Source organism: Papilio machaon, chromosome 6 (assembly GCF_912999745.1).
Source record: "Papilio machaon chromosome 6, ilPapMach1.1, whole genome shotgun sequence".
In the NCBI taxonomy this organism is placed as follows: domain Eukaryota; kingdom Metazoa; phylum Arthropoda; class Insecta; order Lepidoptera; family Papilionidae; genus Papilio; species Papilio machaon.
In genome coordinates this window covers 4,512,164-4,534,729 of record NC_059991.1, presented here as the reverse complement: position 1 = coordinate 4,534,729, position 22,566 = coordinate 4,512,164, and the positions used below count along the sequence as shown (strand labels likewise).

The window sequence follows — 22,566 nt, the reverse complement described above, 5'->3', positions numbered from 1 at the left end:
TTGATGAAAACAAAAACTTGTAAAGTACAAATCGATTAGTCTTAATAAACATGATCAGTAAAAATATATTTAACAAAAGTCATGTATAAAATCCAAAATGTTACGACTTCTAAAAGATAATTCAAATTCATAACAACAAAAATATATTTACAAAACACATTTAGCAAAAATTTTTTAAACAATTTAAGAATGTGATAAAAACCTCTTTTATTTTTGCGGAGAACCAATAGTTTCCCTAGGATACATACCTAATCTTACTCCTAATTCCTTAGGTAACCTGGTTGAATGCCTTGTAGGAAATGGATGATACGAGCCAGTCGACGGACTACGCGGATATGACAGGGATGATAACGTTTCAGTCTCGACTAGGGATGTAATTGCACTACAAGTGTCATCTGAATCCATTCTGAACTTTTCACTTTTTTCAGTGTAATCATTTTGATGAGTTGGTGTTTCTCGATTTGGAAATATTTTGGGAGATATTGGTGTAGATATCTGGTCTAATGATGTTATCTGGCATAATGTATCGCTTGAATTGCTTTTAGCTCCTATTGGTGATTCATCATCTATTGAAGGTTCACATGTGAAACTAATTGAGGAAGTGACGACATGAGAAAAATCAGTTACTTGACTGTTATCACTTTTTATTATGTTTTCACTTGGTTTTGAAACTTTATCATCTGTTTTGCTACAAATGTCACTAGCTCTACTTAGAAGGTCACTGTATTTACTTGAAAAAGTGTAATTGTAGTCATCAGAAGTAAATCGACGTTCGTAAGGAGACATATCCTTAGAGCTTGACGAAGGCAACGTAACTGACGTCTTTGTGTCTCCAGAAAAGGAATGCCGCGTCCACCGAGAATCCTCTGTTTTTAAATCCTGGGAAAAGGTATTTTTAATTGGTGAATTACCTTGTTTTGTTCGAAAGGTATCATAATTACATTCAGGTTTTTCGGAGAAGCTTTTAAACTCACACTTAGCCAAAAATCCTTTATTCTCCCAACCGTATAAATCAGTTTTATTACCAAGACATTCACTACTGGGGGTTCTGTTACTTTTAACAGTTAGTTCTTCATTTCTACTTAAAACATTTCGCAATTCTAATGAAAAAGGGTCATCTATCGAAATTGGTCTAACTCTCTGGAAATCATTTCTTTCAGTACTTTCTATCTTAGGGTGTCTTTTTATGCATCCGATTAAAGAATCCGATGTTGATTCTTTTAGTAATGGAGATTCAATCTGCTTATTATCTGTGACTTTTTCATTAATGACTGGATTTAAATTTTCCTGCTTGTTTATTAATTCTGATTCCTGCTTGTTTTTATTAGTCTGGTTTTGACTAGCACTTATATTTTGTTTTGTTAAAATACGACTTAATATTTGAGAATTTTCTTGAATTATTTGTAGAGCTCTTTCGCTGTTTTTTCTACCACATCTTACAAAGTTTTCTTTTGGGGAAATCACATCGGTCGCTTTTAAAGATTTTTCTTCTGGTTTCTCTGGAGTTTTGTCAGTGAAGGTGATTTTTTTATTCATATTTGCATTTTCAACACTGATTTTGTTTTTTACTTCTGGGGTTAAAATTGGACTAGGTGTCTCGTTTTTTCGGAAACTTTGACTTTGTGGTAAAGATGAAGCCCTTTCGACGTCATCTTTTAAAGTCTTCTCGTTATGATTTGTTTGAAGAGTTAATGAATCTGGTTTTTTAGGTTGTCGTAATTGCCGTTTTGTGGCTCGACGGTTAGGAATATCTGAATTATTAGGATCGGTTACTCGTGCTCCAAAAAACTCAGGACTATGTTCAAAGTATTTGTCAATTTTGAGCGGTATTGGTGGTTCATCTTCGCTTACAATAATACTTTCTTCGCCAGGGCTATGCGGAGGACTATCAAAATCCGATATATTTTTATCTGATAAATCTATATCTGGTACAAAATTAGGGTACATTGTCAAGCTGTCGATTATATCAGGTTGCCTCGAGTTTAACTCAATTGTCGAACTATTAAAATTGGATTCAAAATGATAACCATAAGGGGATATACATTCGAAATCGCAGTTGCATGGCGATATGTCGATTGGGCTTAGTTCCGTAAAGTTTTTACTTTTTGATAAATTTGTTGGCTTTATAAATTCTTGACTTGTCGAATTTTCACAGTAACTCGTTTTTGTTAATCTTTGCAATACATCATTTCTTTCCGAACTATTATGGGACGATAATGTTATTGCAGGACTAAAAGTGGTAGTAAGCTTATTACTAAAATTTTCACAACTAGGGGCACTTTTTGATTTTGTTTCAAATCCATCAATATAAGTACGAAGTGGTTTGCCCGCATCGGAATCAAGGTAATCATTAATACTTTTTACAGGTGTCGTCGAAGTGGGATATTTGGCATCCTGGGCTGTAGTTTGTGTGTGAGCTTCTTGTTTTGCTACCGGGTTAGACGTAGTTTTTTGTACTCTATGTATTACGGTTGCACTTATTTTACCTTTTGAATCATCACTTTGATCAGATTCACTGACTCTTTCGTTTTCATCACATAAACTGGTGTCTGTACTTGAGGCTGAATGAGATGAGTAAGTAGACGACTCGCTGGAACTTCTCGACCGCAAAGTAGCAATCATTTCGCTCGCTTCTATTTCAGACACTATAACTCCATCACCGCCTTCATCGAAATCTATAGATGCTTTTCTACTTTTATGTGTTGTTTTTTCTTTTTTAATGTCTTTCCATTTTAGTGAGTTGCGTCTGTTGATAGATTGTCTGCTTTTTTCTTCTTTCCAACTGATTGTATCATTGGTCACAGCACGTGGTTTTGCATCGGATTTCTCATGGTTTAGCGATGAAGCCCGCGACGGAGGTATAGCACCGGGCGGGGGACCAAGTCTGCGACCTCTCGAACTTACAATAGCACTTTTTCCTAATAAAAGGTTATTCACTGTGAGCGACGTCGGTGACGTGGGAACGCCAACTGAAATTAAATAAAACAAAATTATAATTAAATCGTTTTAGTTATCCTGGGCGATAGTGATAATAATCATAACGTCTTTATTACCGAGCTTATTTTGTATGATTTCTTATATGGCTGATTATTCATCTTGAAAGCCTTTTCTAATTAGAAAGCTACATAATTATGTAGCCTTCGTATAAGCAGCGTAACTATACAAAATGACAAAATACTTTGTTTACTTAAACTAGTAGGAACTTACTCATAACATAAACTTAATTGAAAGAAATTTAAACTAAGTTGTAATAAGCTATGATTATAAGTACCTGCAGCTTGCCGAGCACAAGCGGCCGCTAAAATGACGTGAGCTTGCCTTTGCCGCTCTCGAAGCCTGGCATACTGACGTTTTAGCGCTCCGATGTCCAGGGACAGGCGGTCGCCGGCGCCCGACCTCTCCTCACGCCGCGGTATCACCTGCAATATACATAAACCATGGTTAACATACGTTAATGTATTTAAATTGTGATTATGGTATTATAAAAGTATTTATAGTGGAAATTACCGTTGCTAAGGCCATTTTATTTCCATCGTCACTGGAATCGCCTTCATCTTCCGAATAAAACAATCGTAAGCCACGTTTCGTCATCGATTGCACCTGAAAAAGTATTATATAAAAAATAGAATACTTAGTAATCAATTATATATAACATAGTATCTTAGAAACAATGCACGTATTATATGGTGTTTTACCGCTGATTGTAAAGGTGGGTGGTAAATTGGTGCGGAGGTAGGAGCGGGCGGCGCGGGAGGTGCTACCCGGTACCGGTGCAGACTGCGCAGGCGCGGAAGCTCGGGCGCGGGCCCAAGCGCCACCACGCGCGCCACCAGTGCCTCACCCGCCGCCCAAACCGCGCCCACGCCGCCACCCATACAGCTGTAGAATTCGTCCGCCGAACGAGCCGATAGGATGCGACTGGTACAAGACACCATAAAGAATAAAGTCTACATGACTATTGCAAACCGATCACTGTGTTGTTGAGGTAACGCACTCACTCTTGTAGCATGTCCCATATGGCTAGTGCAGTGAGCAGCAGTACCTCGTTGCCGTCCAACAGGATCAGGTCCCAGATCCTCAGTAGTGACTCTCGCGGCAACCACGTCGCGTACAGCGTAAGGAACCACTGCATTGTGAATACATCCGGCAGTGGCGGTTCTATGCCACCACCTAGAATTTATTTTTCAAAAGTATTTTGACATCCAATTTAAAGCTTTGCCAACCTAACATCTTGTACTATCAAACATGTCGTAGAAGATGTTAGGTCGACCAGCAATAACAAAGTTACAATATAAACCAAAACCAAGCAAGCGCTCATTTTCAGGGCTTGTAAAAACCTTGTCTCCTTTCCCATCGTCTACATTATCAATGACAAAAATGTATAGCAATTCACATTCCGCACTCGTTTATTGTCACTTTCGGAGACATTTAGACCAAGTCCTCACTAGTGCGTTGCGTCGTCACCACTGAGATGCTACGCAATAATGTTACAAATCTTGCGTCGCCGCAACGCACAATGTGTTAGTCCGTTGCGAAGGCGCAACGCGTCGCGCTAGTGAGGTTTCGCTCTTACCATCTGATATTTTCTGTAGATAATCCATGTGATGTGCAAGTCTCGGCAGGCGCAGTCTTAGCAAGTCGCGGAAGGCGGCCATGTCCGCTGACAGACCTCGCAGGTCATCCGCGAAATAGCCTTCCGGCAACACTGCTTCTACTAAATATATCATAACCTAGAACAGAAGGAATATTACTTTTACAATAATTGAAATCAAATCAAAATTATTGTATTAATTTAACGACAAAGACAAAAATTATTTTGTCAGTTTTAGTCGCTACAGCAAGAAAAGAAGACAAATTACCTTTAAAGCGTCGGATTCAGATTTTTCCATTACTTCTAAAATAATAGCTGCTAACATATTGAAGCCTTGACAATATCCTACGTCCTTATTCCACCTGTAAAGTAAAAATATAATATAAATAAATACTTAAAAGCGAAATCGTCAAGATAATATTGCAAAACGTCAAAGGTGAAATCAAAATTACCTAGCGTATGCTAATAAAACTCTTCTAAGCATTGCTTGATTTTCTCGACCTTCAGTTCCACAGAAAAGTGAGCAACCGGTGCGATGTAAATCCTGTAGTGATTAAAACATAATATAGAAACCAATAACCTACATCACATTTATCTGCTGTTGACATTCCGATTATTACCACAAAAACAAAAAATAGATTGATAATACAATAATGGGAAATAATTTTTCTGTGGATACCTTGAGGATCTGCGCGCCTAGTTCAGTATCATCGGGCTGGGCTGTGCCGCGGAAACAGGCGCGCTCTGCCGCCGGCCACTGTACGCCGCGCGATGATAGGTATCGCTCTGATAGTGTTAGCCACAGCTGTTAGTATCAAAAATATTTTTAATCCTTAAATTTTGACGACTTAAAATTTATTAATTTACATTTAATCGAGGTTTAGTCCAAACGAGCCACCCACAAAAACTTTTAAAACAAATGCACAAGTTTTCTCAGGAAAACTATCCTATCCTATCAATGCGTATTTTTTGTCAACTGAAGACGTAACCTATGACCTTCATACACGATTATCCTAACAGATTTATATTTTCTCTTGGGCCTTGATATTTCTATTTTTTATGACAACTCATTTTGCGCTTCTTTGCATAGACTTAATATATTTCATTATAAGAATAACAAATGTTCAAGACGCCGCTTTGATTTGGGCAATTACTTAAGTGAGAAGAGTCAACTAAAGGGTTCTTAGAAGAAAGAGGGTCAACAGGGTCGTACCTACTTACTGTTTTTTATGACAAAGAGATTCCAAGTGTCTCGGTTACCTTCAAAATTATATTTGTCTTTTTGGCCAACTTCACAGTTAATAACTTTTATTAGAATTTCAGAAAATATTTTTAGTATGGACCGTCCTTTAGCAGTAACAAAAGCTTATTGGCTTTTAGTAGGAACATTTCTAAATGGAATAAATAAGGGGATGTACTAATATGAGATCTTACATTTTATTACAAAATATCAAATTCACTAAAATCTTTCAAAATCAATTATTTTAAACCTCAATAACATATTTTTTATGTTTTAAATAGAATATTTTTAAATGAAGGAATAGTCTTTAGTAAACTTTCTTTAGCTTCGAAGTCAAACAAGTTTGTTGTTTGCACGACTTCAGGTTTATGTATTCGTACAATGTGACTAAAGTTGGGAAAGATCGATGTTGACCTTTCAAGTTTAAAACCATGGAGAAATAAGGTAGTTGGTTAAATTCCGATTTTAATAATAAGTCCTACGTAAGAGTTTTATGACTGACTTAGGGTAGGCGCCGAGTCCTTCGGTGGTTACGTATAGTGGGCTGTTGATGATGATGAAGATATTTTTTTCGTTTAATGGTTCAAATATTTAAAATACACGTATACTGTCATCGATCGGCAATCGACGACGACGATAAAATACTTAATCGGTGATTGAGGACAAAATGTAATACTTAAAAAAGCCAAGATAAAACTTTATCTAGTTTGTTAATGTACACATGTGACGTAATTGGTTGGTGATGCGAAACACTTGCGCCACGAAAAGCTATCGTCGCATAAAGATAAAGTCGACTGTGACCACTTGCATGTCATATTCTCTGATAATATTCAATATAATGATCTAATATGGGGTTCGTGGGCGGCAAGCCGACGCGCCGTCGCCTAGACAGGGCCTTACAATAGACGACATGATACACAAACGCTATAGACGTTAAATTCAGTCTACTATATATATCTTTTATTACGTATGAAAGTGTGATGATATAGCATACAGCCATATTAGGAGTTTAAATTACTAAAATCTCAACGTTCGAAAACGCATCACATAAGGGCATGCTACATATGTGCGAAAAACATTACCATCACGGGTCAGAGTGATAAAAAACAAGAGAAAAAGAAAAAAATTGGATTCGAAAAAGACTCCCAATATTTCATTCATGTTTCTTGTACTGCCTAAGTCTAACCGTTCCTTTCTCTACCTCTGTTCTGTTGTACGTTTAATGACATAGCATAAACAAATAGTATCATTACCTTTCTCCGAAAGTGTTGTGGAACTCCAGCTGGAAGTCGGGCGACCAGTTTCATCGCGTGCAGCCATTCTGAAAACCCCCCTTCGCCGGGGCCCTCGCTGCCACTCGGTGCTAAACCAAACCGCGCGTTCGAGTCCCCAGCTAATAATCAAAGATGTTAGGTGAAGCATAAACAATCAAAATGTGTAAAATTTAGTATGTAATGTAATTTTTACTAACATATACAGCTTTAAAGAAAAGAAGATATAAAACTTTTAATAGAAAATTAACAAGGTCTAAGTTGTATATATCGTAAGAGACTCTCGCGTGCATAAAATCCCGGATAAACGTAAAGACACCAAACAAAAGGTTATTGTTGATCGGCAACATTCATCCGTGTAAACAAGATCTAATTTTACATTAAATTTATTACCGCAAGGGTTTCTTAATCCAATTACTTACCGTAAATCTACATCAATTCTAATTCAATCATTTGAATCAAACATCGGAACAAAATTACTCTGGCATAGCTGCTAATCATATTCTCGAAGGATAACAATGTAGGCATCCACAAAGGAACATGTAACCGCCTATGTTTTTGTGTTTAGCTTCTAAATGTCTGTACCTGAATTGGCCCGCGAAGAACCGGCCAAGTTCCTGAGGGAATTTAGGATAGCACTCATCTGTCCAGCGCGGGGAGCACAACATTTGACAATAAATGCATATCTTACTGCACCAAACACTAGTTAATGATTTGACATTACTTCGACGCAGTCACACTGCGGGCAAACACACAATGTAGTGACCATGAAGGTATTACACTGAGGAACTAAGTGAATAAGTTAATGAAACATATAGCAAAATCATTGGAAAAAGATCGAGAATTAAAATATATTTTGTACATATCTTCAGAATGTTCGACACCGCATATTCGACCAGCTGATGCTATGTTTACTGGGGAAGTCGCGAAAGGAAGCGCCGGGGCTGGCCACCCTGTACTATAATATTGCACGGATGTTCAAAACGTAATCGATGGTAGGACAGCAGCGATGCCAGAGTGAGGTGGAGCGCCGATAAAAGGTGTCATGGTACGGCCCTCGGAGCATGCGCCATTGGTTTCATTATAGGCGCTAGTGTGTGTCGCATATCGATTTCGTGCTCCTGTGTACGTCAGTTTCAGACATAGATAGCTCACTAAGTAGCCCCGAGTTTACTTACATGTGCGTAATGTTATTTTAAGCTTCATTGAATAGAATTGCTTGAGTTTATTTCTGTAGTCAATAAAATAGTTTTTAGATTTTCTTTACTGCGTTGTCCATTTTAAACTCAATAATTGGAACATACTGATAGCATATATTACATAAGCACGTATTACTACAGTCAAGCTAGTTAATTTTTTGATTAATTTAATAGTGTGTTTTTCTTTACGTGTTGGTTAAATACCGTAAGACATCAAAACGATAAGTTACTACTACTCAATTAACCGTTGGTTTCTGAGATCGAAATCTCTGTATAAATCAAATCGTAATTCCTGTCATCTATATATATAAAAGAAAGTTAGTACTAGGAGACGGACATAGGAACTTTTTTATCTTGTGTGCATTTTTTTTTATTCCGCGCGGACGGATTCGCGGGTAAAAGCTAGTTATCTATATATATAAAAGTAAGTCGTGTTAGTTACGCTTTTTATAACTCAACATCGGTCGAACTGATTTAGCTAAAAATTGATTGGGAGGTAGCTTAGAACTAGGCGACGGACATAGGAACTTTTTTATCTTGTGTGCATTTTTTTTTATTCCGCGCGGACGGAGTCGCGGGTAAAAGCTAGTTTTTGATAAATCAGAGATAACAATATGCTTTAAACGGGTATTTTGGTTTCAGAAACCTATGGTAAGTGTGTGATGGTTCAGTGCCCATGTGGTTCTATAGAATGTTGTAAACGACGACTTACAATTGTAATTAATACATGTCAAAAGCTAAGCTATATTTGTAACAATTGATCTAAAATTAACACTGGCAGTAAAGAAACTACTTATAAAGTAAAGTATAACGTACTAATGTGCCTCAGTAGAACCGTAAATGCTGCACATAATTTCTTCTGTTCCCGTTTCAGACGATCCCGGGCTCGTAGATATTTGGCCAGCCTCTCTCCAGCTGCGGAGAATCTAGTCATCAATTCATCTAATTGATCTTGTAGTTCTTCTTTTCCTATGAAAACAGATGTTAATTCAGACTTTGAAGGAAATTAGTAGCTGTTTTTGGCTTTATTAACTGGTATATGTATGTGTAGTATATGATAGTTGCGATTATTGACGAGCCCAGAGTTTAATGTTTCTGACAATATACAAAGAATAACCTATAATATTTTTAAAATGTATTAAAGATAACGTGAATTAATAAGCAACACCAACAACACATTTGCAGTTCCTCTAGTTTTGAGGATGTACATGGGTGTTGATAATTACTTCGATGTTCCCGCCGCTTGTTAGCCTGCTTCTCGTATAAAAAAACAATTATTTGACCTGTACATTACTATGTTTGGTACATTCGAATGTATTTTTAGGTCAATATGTAGTCACAGTATTTGTTTTAATTAATTTTGATGAGTATTATAATTACCTAAATCTTCAAGATAAATTCGTTCAATTGCATCAGTTTGTTCGTCACAAGTAGAATGGGATGATGCTATAGACGCCGCGGTAGTCAAGCTAAAAGAATGTTACTATAGTTAATAACAAATTAAAAAAATAAAACATAATCTTAATTCTTAATAAATTTTTTTAAAAGGCCGTGCGGATAGTGTCGCGGTTGAGAGCTAGTTCTTAATAAAATCCAATGGAAATTAATTCACAATACTCATATGGAACGTAAAATTGAAAAATTCTTCGGTAATTGGGTTGAGGTTACCTTATTACGGAATCTCAATAGCTGCATTTGTTTATGAATGGCGTTGTACTCTTAGCAGGAAAATCGTGTTTCCAATATTCAGTTTCTATTGTTCACAAACATGTCTGTATTTCATAGAGAATAAGAGGTACGACATTAAGTTCTTGCATATGTACGTGTTTCGGCAGTGAATACGCGGAATAATCCACATTTAGCTGTTCATTGTGAGCTTTATCACCATCTTACATACCTTTGACTGTATCCTACGACGCTATTTCTACTCCATTCGCGTTGATCTGTGTACAGTTCGTCAAGTAATTTCTCAACAAGTTCTTTGACGTCAGGTTTCTAAAAATAGTAACTTAAATCATCATTTTGATACAAAGCTCAAATGTGTAAATAAAAAGTGCGACTTTTCTTTTGCACGCACTTTTCAAGATTCTCTGTGACGTCCAATTAAAAAGAAAAGTATTAATTATTTGTGATATGAGTCAAAAATATTATATCAATCGTTATGTTGACAGATTGAGAAATCTTATTCTGTAAGTCAATGTTTCGATTGTGAAGTAAACAAACATAACGGAACTACAATAGAATAAAACTAGTCCACAAAGTGAATTGCCGGTGAACTCCCACGTGTAAACATGGTCACTAAATTGTGTAGGTAGTTGCGAAAACATTGTCAAGGTTTTCTTTTAACGAATCCTTATACTTATCTAAGAATAAATTAGCTGTATTACTTAGTACAGAGTTTAGTTGAGTTAGTTTGTTTTAATTAAATTAAAATGTATATAAATTAATAAAATACCTTATGTACGCTTTTTACTGGAGGCGGTGCTGGTATCGTGTGTTGCTTTTTCTGCTCAATTTTCGGAATATGAATTTCCTTTGGTTTCTTCACTTTCGGTTTCCTGTTTGTATCCAATGTATTTAACAAATCAAAATTTAACTCGTATTTCACCACTCTTAAGTTTATCGGTTCATTTATAATAATTGTTTTCATTATTGTTATAATTTAAATAAGTAGTATTGTTGACGTTTATAAAAAAATGATCACGTCAAAGAATAAATGTCAACATCAATGAGATGACAGAATTTATTTTTAATTAAATTATATGAATTGTTGATGAAATCCGTAAAGTCGGAGTTAAATATAATTAAAAACTGTTGCGATGTTGGTTGAGGAAGGCGTGCGATAGTCACCCACTCGTTTATTGTGTGCTCGTCATTTGTCCTGATAGCTCTGATAACGCTTTAATATATTCAAGCGAATGCATGCTCAATGAGTTAAGGGTTACCGCGTACTAAATAAACTAACTATAGTGACACTTGTATTACATATTGCTATTGCTATCCCTTTCATTAGCTATAACAATAGTGACTAAAATGAGTTAACATGAACCTCACGGTAGCAGAGGATTCTTTAGTTAAGATGCTTATTTTTTAAACATACTGAGGAAGAAAGAAATTACATCTTTAACTGGTCTTAACTTTAGCTATGAGGTGTCTGTCTTCTGTAAAAGGACTTTACTAAGTACCAGATCTTCCGCGGAAACAAGTCAAGATACAAAATTGTTATGTTTATTATGTAAGCAGTTGGAGATTAGTGTCTATAATTCATGTCTGAGTCTATAAGTAATACTTATAATTATGAATCGTAAGGGACCGAGGTGACTTTGGGACCAAACGCAGGTTATGACTTATATTAAAGTTTTATAGTCACTAAAAAGTAATTGTTTTTCCGCTCAGTCGGGCCTAGACTAGTAAAATATTTTATTCTACACTAACTAGTTATTTCAAAGTGCGTTTATTTCAACGGTACAATTTTATTCGCAGAGAGGAGAGGAGTAGAAGTACTATGTAAGTATAGATCTAAAGTGAAATATGTATTTTTTTTATAAGAGAAGGGGGAAAACGAGCAGCGGGAACACCAAGGTGTTCATCGACACCCATGGACATCTGCAATACCAGAGGAATCGCAGATGCGTTGCCGGCCTTTGAGATGGTGATACGCTCAAAGAATTCAGAATCTGAATAGCTATTATGTGAAATAATGTGTTTAGTGTGCGTTGATCTTTAAAGCTTAAGTGTTGTCAAAGTACATACCACGCTTCCGATACTGTAACTCGTTTTAAACAGAATTATGGTAAATAATACTAGAACATTTATTTCTATTTCCGTTAACCTAAATAATTTCGTTGTTAAAACTAGAATACTACAGTGAAACTTCGTTAAGTGGGACCTGGATAAGTGAGAAACCTCCATAACTGGAACTCATGCTGAGGTCCCAACACTTTGGCACTGAATTACCTCTGTTAGTGGGACGAGGTAAACCTCTATATATGGGATTTGTTCTTTCGATTTATCATCATAGTTACCTCTATAACTGAGACAGCGAGTAAATTTTATATGCATAAACCACTGTAACTGAGATAACATTGTTTGTTTACTCATTCTTATTTTACCCACAAATTCCACACGTAATTCCAAGTACGTAAGTACAAATTTTGAGCTTCAATTAGTCCTTCAGTTTTAGTTTCGCTTTACTATCATACTGATGGCTGATACTTCCAAACGACAAACTAAAATGACAGATTTTTATAATTGATACATTCTGTTTCCATATTCGTACATATTACGTGTAAAAACGTGCTTAAATATATTTTTTTGATTACATTTGTATGATTACCTTTAGTACATACTATATTTTTTTTATTAAAACTCATTTACATACATAATACGTTATTTTATTTAATGATCGCACCTGTATAACTGAAATAACCTGTATTCTCACCTCTATTAATGGAACCCTCTGTAAATGAGACAGATATTTATTTATACCTATATATCTGAGACACTGGGTAAGTGGAATACCTCTATAAGTGAAACGACATTGCAGGTCCCTTGATGTCTCACTTAACCAGGTTTCACTGTATATCATTTTTCTTAACTTTCCCTATTGATATATGCACATGCAGTTTAAGCTATATTCATTAATTTCTTCGTGAAATTTTTGAAACTTTTGAATTTTAATTTTCAATGCGAATCCAACGGTAAAAAATATAAAATGCATTGGAACCGTTGTCAAGGAAACAAAAATTGTTTGTCTAATATTTTTGCATCGACGAGTGCCCTGGAGAATTTTTATCCTTTTACCACAATTTACATCATTAACATAGCAATCTTTTAATTTATTATTTCTAATAATGAGTGGTGGTGGTCAATTGGCAATAACTGATAAACAGGAAGGGGGATTTTGTTCAGCGACGTGTATCGATAAAGTTTGCTTACAAAATGAAATCAAGAAGCCTGAGATAAAAACTTCTGATTTATATGCAACGTGTAATCTACCGAAGAGATTTGAACATCCTCGTAAGTACTAATTTGATTTGTAGATCTTAAATCCAGGAAAAATGTAGAATAGCCTTATTCCTAAATATAATTTCTTATCTTTTTAGACGATTTTCATTATCTCGTCTATCTCTCCTGTGCTGTAATATTAATTAAAAAGAAATAATAATAATATAATTAACATAAGTAACAGGATAAGATAATACGATATTGTGTTATATAACTTGTGATGAACTTGCGATGCATGCTAATGTTACTTTAATCAATACCTTTTACCCGCATGTATTGGTAAGTAAGGCAGGGTCAACGACACATCACCCGTATTTATTAAAAATATTAACGCCCGTAAAGGGTAAGCTTAAGAATTTCACTAGAATAGCACTTTCAAGTCACCCAATTTTCTTATCGCTCTTATTTTAAGTATGTGGTCATATTTTACTTTTAATGGTTTAAAATTTTAATATCTTGGTAACAGATTGGTTCAATGGCTACGGATGTCAGAAGAGCAACCAGCATCCATTGTACCGCACAACGTCCAGCGAATACGGGTGGTATCCCCCCGGTAAGTACTTCAATATGCCTTCAATTCTTTCGCGTAAACTTGGGATTGTAAATTTTGTGAAAGAAGCTCTCGACTTACTAAATCAACAACATAACTTTTTTTTTCTTCATTTAATAATTTCATTACAATATGTTTCGTGGCAAAAAACTCTACTGCTAATAATGTTGCTTTATGATGGAAGTGTGCATGTTGTGTTTATACAAAGTGATTGTCATTTATACAAAATGGCAAACCTGAAGTTCCAAAAACCAAGGCTGTAATGACATTTTTTAGGTATTCATTCCGTGCCTGCATCTTACTTCCCGAAGAGTCAGGACTTCTCCAGCATTATGGCCGTGTCCGGAATGTACCGCAACTATTCTTTGAACATGTGAACAAGCTCTATTAAGAATTTGTGTAGCTATTTTTACCAATAACTGGATCATTTTAAGATTATTTTATTTAAGTTTTATTCGTTTGTGTATAAGATTGTATTTTAATTTTATGTTATCTTTTGTCACAATGTAATAAGCACGTTTTATTGAAGTTATGAAAGAAAAGAAAGAAAATAATCGCTTTAAAACATGTTAAAGTTATTAAAATAAAATTTGCTTAAACTGCTTGTTGTTTTAGGCGAAATAAGTAATTAATTATGAAATAAAGAAAGTAAGAAATCCGATCAATGAGTTTTATTTGGTGAAATTGCTAAATTACTAGATTTATCTACGTCCGTGCTGAATTAAAAACTTAGTAAATAGGTTATGTATTCTTCCAGACAATGTTCTATACCTGTGCCAAATTTCATCAAAATCCGTTAATCCATTAAATACGAGATACGTAACAAACATCCATCCAGCCAAAATTGCGCATCTATAATATTAGTATGATTTTTATACATCTGTGAATCGATTTCTTATGTTGAAACTTGGTAAACGAGGCTAATATAGCTGCCAATAAACGTAAAAAAGACAACATACTCGTATAAAATAAGTCTATTAATAGTAGTAGTTTAAAGTAAATACTTACAATTTTCCCGATAAATTCTCGTGTAATATTCACGAAATCTTTCTTTTATTTGTTTGTCATGACTGGTAATGACTGTTGCAGGAGTACACTCGGTAACTTCGGTGTACTACCCCGCTGGTCAGAAGTTTACGAACCACCTTTTGGCCTCCGGTATGTATCGCAACTACAGTCTCAACACTGGAATGGATCCTGTAGGGTACTCGTAAAACTACGACAAATATTTCTAATACTGTTAAACTTTTTGACATTATTGACATTGATTTTAATATTACTTTAATTTGTAACGCAATTTTGGAATATTATACTACTGTTTGTATATAGTAACTTGTTAAAATATATATTAATTATTATGTACTTTTGATTTGTAATATAGTTATTTTTAACTGAACTTTAAATTATGTATTTGGAAAATTATTGTTTGGATTTGAAATATTTGTTATATAGTACTGTAAATTTTTAAATAAACTTCAGAAAATTATATTCCCTTTTGAATAAAGTACATTGTTATAATGTTAGTTATTCTTTTTTTATTTCGAGTTTTTTTGGCAGTAACATTTCTACCTTTAATTATTTAGTGTGAAAATAAAAATTCAGGGTTTATTATTGACTTACCAAAAGAGGTATTTATTATAATATAGGTTAACATGCATTCAAATTCCATTAAAACAGTACATTCGAACGAACAAGTGTGCCACGTTTATGAATACAATTTAACTAATATGATTAAAAAAATACGAGTACAATTAAATAGTAAGTTAAAAACAATAAAATCTCACCTAATAAAGAAGTATAGTAGACATCAATGATCCAATCAAATCATAGTACAGTCTAATTAATATAAATTATTATCATTTTATAGAGTATTTAACTTTTTTTTATATTTTAAACGTGACACTTCATATATTTGGTTACAAATATGTGTTCAAAAGATCAATCGCGATAATCTGTTTTCTATTTCATTGTACGTTTTCACTGACGAAAATCTTATACAAAAACATATATCTGTTTTTCAATTACAATGATGAGAATGTGTTTTGTACGAGAGAGTGTCGGCAATGAAAACGTACTGCTAGCATACGTGATGTACCGAATTTATCGCGATTTAACCTGCAATATTATCTATGATTATATAATTTGTATAACTCGTAGCAACAACAACAACAGCGTTTACAATTATTCTTTATTTATATAATTATCCTAAAATTTAATCAACACATAATAGACTAAGAAACAAATATATATTTGACAAAAAGTAAATAACATATTAAACAAAATTCAAACTTATATTTACATAACTTGTACTTGTATGGTATATAAGTGACTCCTCGTAACGATTATTTATTAATCAATGAAATCTACGGGTTTGTGTGGGAAAACTATCTAAAAGTGCATTTAATTCTAAATACTAAGTCCAGTACATACACGTTAAATTCCGAACCCAACAATGGATGTCAAACCATTTTTGCTTACCTAAGATAACGTTTTTATTGTATTTAAATCTTAACCGATCTCAATGGTAACAGAAAAATCTGAATCATCTTTTAGTGAAGGATACATTTTTGTCTCTCTTTCCATATAAAGTGATTAAAATATTCTTAGTATGTGTACTCTCATGGTTCGATTATTGGGTTCGATCGTGTCATTATTAGGATGTAAAAACTCAATCCCATAACATACAGCGGTAATATTAGGTAATATATAAATTAAGTAATACAATCATCAACTTTATTATTCTATGTTATTATTGATTTATTAACACACATATATTTCGTTGTAAAATCTACAATAACAATTGTTATAGAAATCGAGTCTTATTACACATTATGGGAAATAAAATATGTTTAACAAGAAAACATTTTCCTCAATCTATCTTTTGTTATTACACTTATTAAATATAATATGAAGTACTCAATAAAACTACAAGATTATCATATTAGTTGTATAATAGGATAAAATTTTATAACTCGTAGAGAAGCGCATGAAGAATATATAGGTAACAACGCTTAATTCGAACATTTACTACTTCGCAATTTCTTTAAGCATAATAGATTAAATTATTTAAAATAAATTTACAAAACAATTTTACAGATGTATCTGCAAATATGTTATGTAGCGCTGTTCTCATTATCTATGAGAAATACGATATAATTTTTATTGCTTTAATTTTTTTTGTCAGTTATTGAATTAATTATTTTTTTAAATAACGGGATTGTTGCATTGATATAAAATTTATCTATATTCGATAAAGTTGTTTTTAATTTAACTGGTCGACAAATTGTCATAAAATTTTCTAAGTGTTAAACACATTGTTGTAGCATTTTGTAATGTTATTTAGAGGTTTTCCACCTTCATATTTAGCAGATACACAGTAAAAAAAACAATTCAAATGATACCATGACAATAACAATCTAAATAGTTCTTAAATTTACGAGATCTAACTATAAGATTATATAAAATGTGGATTATTCTTGCTTATAACAATATTGTCCATTGTACAATTGCTCACGCCATTTCCTGCCTACCCACTGATGAATTCTTTCATGTCAGAGATCTACGCTCTTCGGTTTTTTTAAATAGTTAATATCCTTATAATTATCTCTTAATTTTTGATGCATAAAAATCATGAAAATCAAAGTTTTAGGCCCAAATTCATGTTTTTGTTCAGTTCCAGATGTTTGCCTTTTACTGAGATATTTCAACTTCGGCCTTATCATTAAACTTTAAAATTATATAATGATATGATTATACATATGTTTTTGACATGTACTAAATGAATTAATGATTTAAAAAATTATTGGATTTGTTTATAACAATCGTAACGAAAAATACTGTTATTTTTTCAGTGAATATGCTTTCTATACTGTTTTTAATGAGTAACAATATACTGAAGTTGATTTGATACTAACAAAGGTTTCTATTCTATGAGGTAAGATTTACCTGGAGTACACGCAGCATTAATAAGTATAAAGATAATATAGATTTATATGAATCTTAGCTTACAATATAATGTTTCATAACAATGAAGGTACAGATTGTGCTAGCATTACCGCCATTACTCTACGAAGTCACGGCGGCTGAGGAAACGTGTCCAAGAGTTGAAGACAGTGATAGAGAAACTAGGTGCTCGTCGCGGCACGGCACGTCAACACGGCACAGCGCGATACCGCACGGCACGGCACCGAGTACCGAATAGGTCGATCACAATGCAGCTCAGTTGATTATTTTTTCTTACAAACTTACTGTAAAAATCTAATGTTATTTTACATTAAAACTATTATTATTCCGTGTTGTCTCACCGGTATCATTAATTATTTAGTTATAATTTAGATGTTATTACTTAGTGTAATCTTTGAGGCAATACGTAATTATTCAATTAGGTACTCGGTTTGATTCTATCGTATTTATGACACTATGAATTAAACATAATCAACAATTAAGTGTGACAAAGATACTGTAAAATGTACGATAACGGACGTATATTATTGCAGTATTATGTATTCGAAGAGTTCGGGACCGGATTTTAAAAAGATTGAAATTAAATTGAGTATTCTAAACTTCCAAACGTATTCACTTTGCCATAAAATACGCATAAGGTAAATTTTATATTGGAAACTGGAATTTATTTTTCATCGAAAAGAAAATAATATAATTTTAACTAAAATTAATCGCTATTAAAAATGAAAAGGATTTAGATACAGTTTACATGTCGCCAAATATGCCGGCGAATGTTTTCCTCAGGTTCTTCATGGTGTCCTCGGCGTCCTCAGTGAGCGCGGCGCTGAGGGAGCCTTGACGTGCGAAGCCACCGCGACCGCCTGCGGAGCCCGAAGTTGGGGGAGCTGTGCCCTGGGCGCTGCTGCTGGCCGTGCTTGGAGCTGCCGATGCTGATGACACCGTAGATGATTGAGATGCTGGCAAAACAAAAGGATAATTAAGGACACCCGTATACCAAAATTGTAGGCAGAGGGTCCAATTTGCATTTGAGCTGTAGATGTAGTCTATAATAACTGCTTGTTATTTTGGAACGTACATTCATTCACTTAACAATTTATACGTCACGTCATAACTATCTTAGTCATTGCACTTGAAAATTCAAATTGATGCTCGTGTTACAGATACAAATGTACATTGTGTTGAAGAACATCTCTCGTTATGACTAATAGGAGATCCCAGACCATACGTGCTTGCTGCTAGCATGACATACACGATACATAAGTACAAATTACAGTTTAAGTAATCATTGCAGTCTCATCGTATTTACTTATTTAATAAGTATAATTTCAATTAAAGAACAACACTCGTTACCACAATTTGAGACATTGGCGCTAGGTAAAGCGCGCAGGACAGAATCTGGTGGAAGCAGATCATTTCTCTATATGGCACCCTAACGGTGCCTATGATTCTCAGATAAGACGGACCGATCCTATTACCCAGGATCAAAAAGTATATAAATGTCACAATATATTAATAAAAACCATCGATATTTAAGTGCATTATTTACCTTGCGAGTCACGTCGTGCAAGTGGAGGCGGCGGTGGCTGTGCGGGCTCTGCGGGTATCGGCGGCAGCGGGCGGTCGATGCTGGCGCCGCTAGCTAGAGGCGCGGGCGGCGGCGCGCTGGGCGGCCCGCCGGGCACAACACCGGGTCCACGCTCTTCGGGTGATGCCGCGCCGCTGCCCGACACAGAACTACGGGACGCCGTCTTCGTTATACCCGGACGACATACCGCCTGGAAATAAACATGTATTTAATTAATTTAAACATATCTGTATTCTAACTACCTCTAACATAGGGTATACACCAAGCCTCTCGTGGAGACATGTAACTATGCGCTGACGATGCTCATCCGTTTTCAAACGCATGCTTAGTTTAAGTAGATTTAACCATATGTGATGCAATCGGTAAATAACTTGTTGTAAGATAGTAAGATGTTGTAGTCATTTTTATTTTACATCGTTTGGGAACCGAACCCCAAGATCTGCTGTCTACTTAACAACTAAGATACGAGTCTAAAGGATATTGAATAAACTGATGAAAACATCATAAATTGTAGTTAAGTTTGATAAAATAAACCAAGCCTTTATACGTTGTTTTAATATTTATTTTTCAATCCGTTTATCCTTCGCAAAAACAAATTTATAAACGAAAATGTATCCGATATTAATTTTGCTCACATTCGCCGTCATGAAGTGATGATTCAGCTGTGTAAGCGATGCAGTCATGCACCTAGACATACAAGCACACCCCAGCCCAGCGTAGCGCCTATTGAACGGCATGACTCAACCGCAATGTTTCTTGATGACGACAACCACTTCTTGTGAATAATTCGACTGAAGGTTTATGACCATGGAAAGGAAATTGACGAAATGTTTCCTTAGTCATTTTGTTTACTCGTCTACATATTCTTATGCAATAAATCTCCACAAATGTTCAAAGTTTTTAATAAGACAGTTTTTTTTTGAATGCACAAATAACGATCTTGAATATTTATTCATAACATCTACAGTTCAAAGAAAATGTCTCCATATGTTTAAAGGTCACTTTTACTGGAATGCGAAAAATATTATTGTTGAGTTTAAGCAAATAAAGATTTCCTTCATCGCACGATGATGATGTATATTGTGAGAATTTATGGTATTAACGAGACTAAAGCGATAACAATATAAACATTACAGATATTAAGACCCTTTTCCACTAATTTGACTAGCTTTGGGACTCGCCTGCGATGACTACATAACAGTCACGCATGGAAAAGATACTTATGTAGTCTGATTAGTGAACATTGTAATACCTGCATGCGTTGCAACACGAGCTCCGCTAGGTGGCGCCGGTCTTCCTCCTGAGTGTCGCCCATGAACGAGGTGGCGGAGTCGTTCAGCTCAATAATGTGTTCGCGCCCATCCTTGCCCACTACCAACTCCAGCGCGCACACTTCTAGCCCACCAAATATCTCGCTCACCTTAAAAAAATCGTTTGGATAAACTAAATACCTACATAAAAGAAACTTTTTTAATTACCTACATGTATAAAATTTTAAATACCATCATTCAGGTAACTTGCATTTTGAATAAATAAGTCAGTTATTTATTTTAGTTTAGAAAGTGAGTTGAAAATAAATAAATATCCATAGTTATGAATATGTATAACGGTGGGTCATCATGGTAACAACTTTTTTTTTAATTTCATTGAAAATTGTATTTATGCAAAAAGATTTATCTATGTTGTTACTTCATTTGAAATTTTAATCTTTGTGTATTGTTTGAGGAAAATTTCATAGCATATCTTTGTTTCTTTCCTCATGTACTTGTATTGAATGTATTGAACAAGCTTATAGATTTTATTGTTATTTTCTAGGAAAGAAAATGTGACACATACCTCGTCTATCCACATTTTATATCTGTCGTTCATTCCAATGGCTTCAAGCATGGCTGAGCCTTGATTGGTTTTCCAATTGCCGGATATAGATTTACGCCTGAAATTATGAAGGTTAATAAATGATAAAGATTTATTACGATAGGTAAGATAACAAATCTTATCAATCTGAGTAATAATCGATAGATTGTTATCAAACAATACTCCCGTTTAGATAGTTGTAAGTAAGCGTGAGATTCCACTGCTGTAACAGATGTATTAAAACATATTCTTTGTTCTTTTTAAGAAATTGAGTGTGATTTTAATGGAACAAAAGATTAGAAGGTAAAATATAATATTTGCTTTGTTCATGGTCAAGAGACAAAGAAACAAATTGATTGGGGATGTCAAATTATTGGCAACCAATACCAGTAAGCAGGAAAATTATCGATACTGTAATAAAGTTGTTTTGCATTTACAGCAAACAATTTAATTTTACTCAATGAAGTGATTCAAGATTGAGACCGTAATTCAAATACATCAATATTACAGGTTGACGGAGGTTACTCAACGCCTGACGATTTATGGTAATCGTTGCTTGAATTAGTTCGTTTCGGTCCAAACGCAAAACTGTAGGCGTCGGGTAAACAACATTGGCTCCGGATATCAACTGCACACTTCCACAATTTATATTCGACATTTTGGCGTTTTCCCAGTATCGAAAGCTAATTTTACTTGTGCAATACTGTTGCATTTACAAACCGTTCTTTAATTTGGAATGATTCTGGAAATTTCATGGAGAGTCCTATATATATGTACCATATTGCTGATCGAATTTCAATCTATATATATAAAAGAAAGTCGTGTTAGTTACACTATTTATAACTCAAGAACGGCTGAATCGATTTGACTGAAATTTGGTGGGCAGGTAGCTTAGAACCATGTCCGTTACATAGGATAATTTTTACCCCGTTTTCTATTTTTTATTCCGCGCGGACGGAGTCGCGGGTAAAAGCTAGTATTATATAAAGTTTAGTTATGTGGATATATTTCTTACATGAAAGCTTTGTAGTTGGTGCCAATTTTTTGTATGTGAATGTCGTATTTGGCGTCAATGTATGGCTCCACAGTGCTGTAGGTGCCCAGCATTGCCACTACGCCCGCGATGTCCTGCAATCAAATGAAAACACTTGAACTTTTCTTTAATGATATAACCAGCTATATTTACCTATCCAAGTAAAAATTAATAGTATATAATGTTGTTCATTTTGATATAGAATCAATTAACAGAATAATGTTACCTTAAAATAAGTATGACGTAATAAATTATGTTAATTCATTAAAATTT

At 34.5% G+C, this 22,566-nt stretch overlaps 3 protein-coding genes across 4 annotated transcripts in view; 1 reads left to right on the top strand and 2 right to left on the bottom strand.

The window, feature by feature from the left end:
* Positions 1-207: 207 nt before the first annotated feature.
* LOC106715056 lies at positions 208-10,992 on the bottom strand. Of its 2 annotated transcripts, XM_014508261.2 has the most exons (14): positions 10,757-10,992; positions 10,199-10,296; positions 9,682-9,770; positions 9,118-9,270; positions 7,085-7,224; positions 5,271-5,396; positions 5,044-5,135; positions 4,860-4,953; positions 4,574-4,730; positions 3,999-4,170; positions 3,696-3,918; positions 3,508-3,600; positions 3,272-3,419; positions 208-2,969 (listed from the first exon to the last, which is right to left on the bottom strand). In XM_014508261.2, exons 1-14 carry the CDS (start codon positions 10,949-10,951, stop codon positions 208-210), a joined length of 4,542 nt encoding a protein of 1,513 aa, XP_014363747.2. In that variant the 5' UTR covers positions 10,952-10,992. The 2 variants fall into 2 exon arrangements, with proteins under 2 accessions (XP_014363747.2, XP_014363748.2); XM_014508262.2 differs by lacking the exons at positions 9,118-9,270; positions 9,682-9,770; positions 10,199-10,296; positions 10,757-10,992 and adding an exon at positions 7,688-8,338.
* Positions 10,993-13,066: 2,074 nt separating this feature from the next.
* On the top strand, positions 13,067-15,074 carry LOC106714944 (UPF0691 protein C9orf116). Its single transcript, XM_014508075.2, has 3 exons — positions 13,067-13,320; positions 13,775-13,861; positions 14,948-15,074. Exons 1-3 carry the CDS (start codon positions 13,155-13,157, stop codon positions 15,070-15,072), a joined length of 378 nt encoding a protein of 125 aa, XP_014363561.2. The 5' UTR covers positions 13,067-13,154; the 3' UTR covers positions 15,073-15,074.
* A 3,423-nt stretch (positions 15,075-18,497) lies between these two features.
* The window catches only part of LOC106714779 (synapsin), a 75,548-nt gene continuing 71,479 nt past the window's right edge, over positions 18,498-22,566 (bottom strand). The window contains exons 10-14 of the mRNA XM_014507883.2: positions 22,276-22,388; positions 21,243-21,339; positions 20,659-20,826; positions 19,368-19,596; positions 18,498-18,777 (exon numbers count right to left, since the gene is read on the bottom strand). Of these exons, the coding sequence (XP_014363369.2) occupies positions 18,566-18,777; positions 19,368-19,596; positions 20,659-20,826; positions 21,243-21,339; positions 22,276-22,388 (819 nt within the window). The 3' untranslated portion in view covers positions 18,498-18,565. The remainder of the gene's footprint in view (positions 18,778-19,367; positions 19,597-20,658; positions 20,827-21,242; positions 21,340-22,275; positions 22,389-22,566) is intronic.

Coding starts and splice junctions, on each gene's coding strand:
- LOC106715056 (XM_014508261.2), bottom strand. CDS start 10,951: ATGAAAACAATTATTATAAATGAACCGATAAACTTAAGAGTGGTGAAA. Junction 9,771..10,198: donor GTCGTAGGATACAGTCAAAG/GTATGTAAGATG, acceptor ACATTCTTTTAG/CTTGACTACCGCGGCGTCTA. Junction 3,601..3,695: donor ACCCACCTTTACAATCAGCG/GTAAAACACCAT, acceptor ATACTTTTTCAG/GTGCAATCGATGACGAAACG.
- LOC106714944 (XM_014508075.2), top strand. CDS start 13,155: ATGAGTGGTGGTGGTCAATTGGCAATAACTGATAAACAGGAAGGGGGA. Junction 13,321..13,774: donor GAAGAGATTTGAACATCCTC/GTAAGTACTAAT, acceptor TCTTGGTAACAG/ATTGGTTCAATGGCTACGGA. Junction 13,862..14,947: donor ATACGGGTGGTATCCCCCCG/GTAAGTACTTCA, acceptor TGACTGTTGCAG/GAGTACACTCGGTAACTTCG.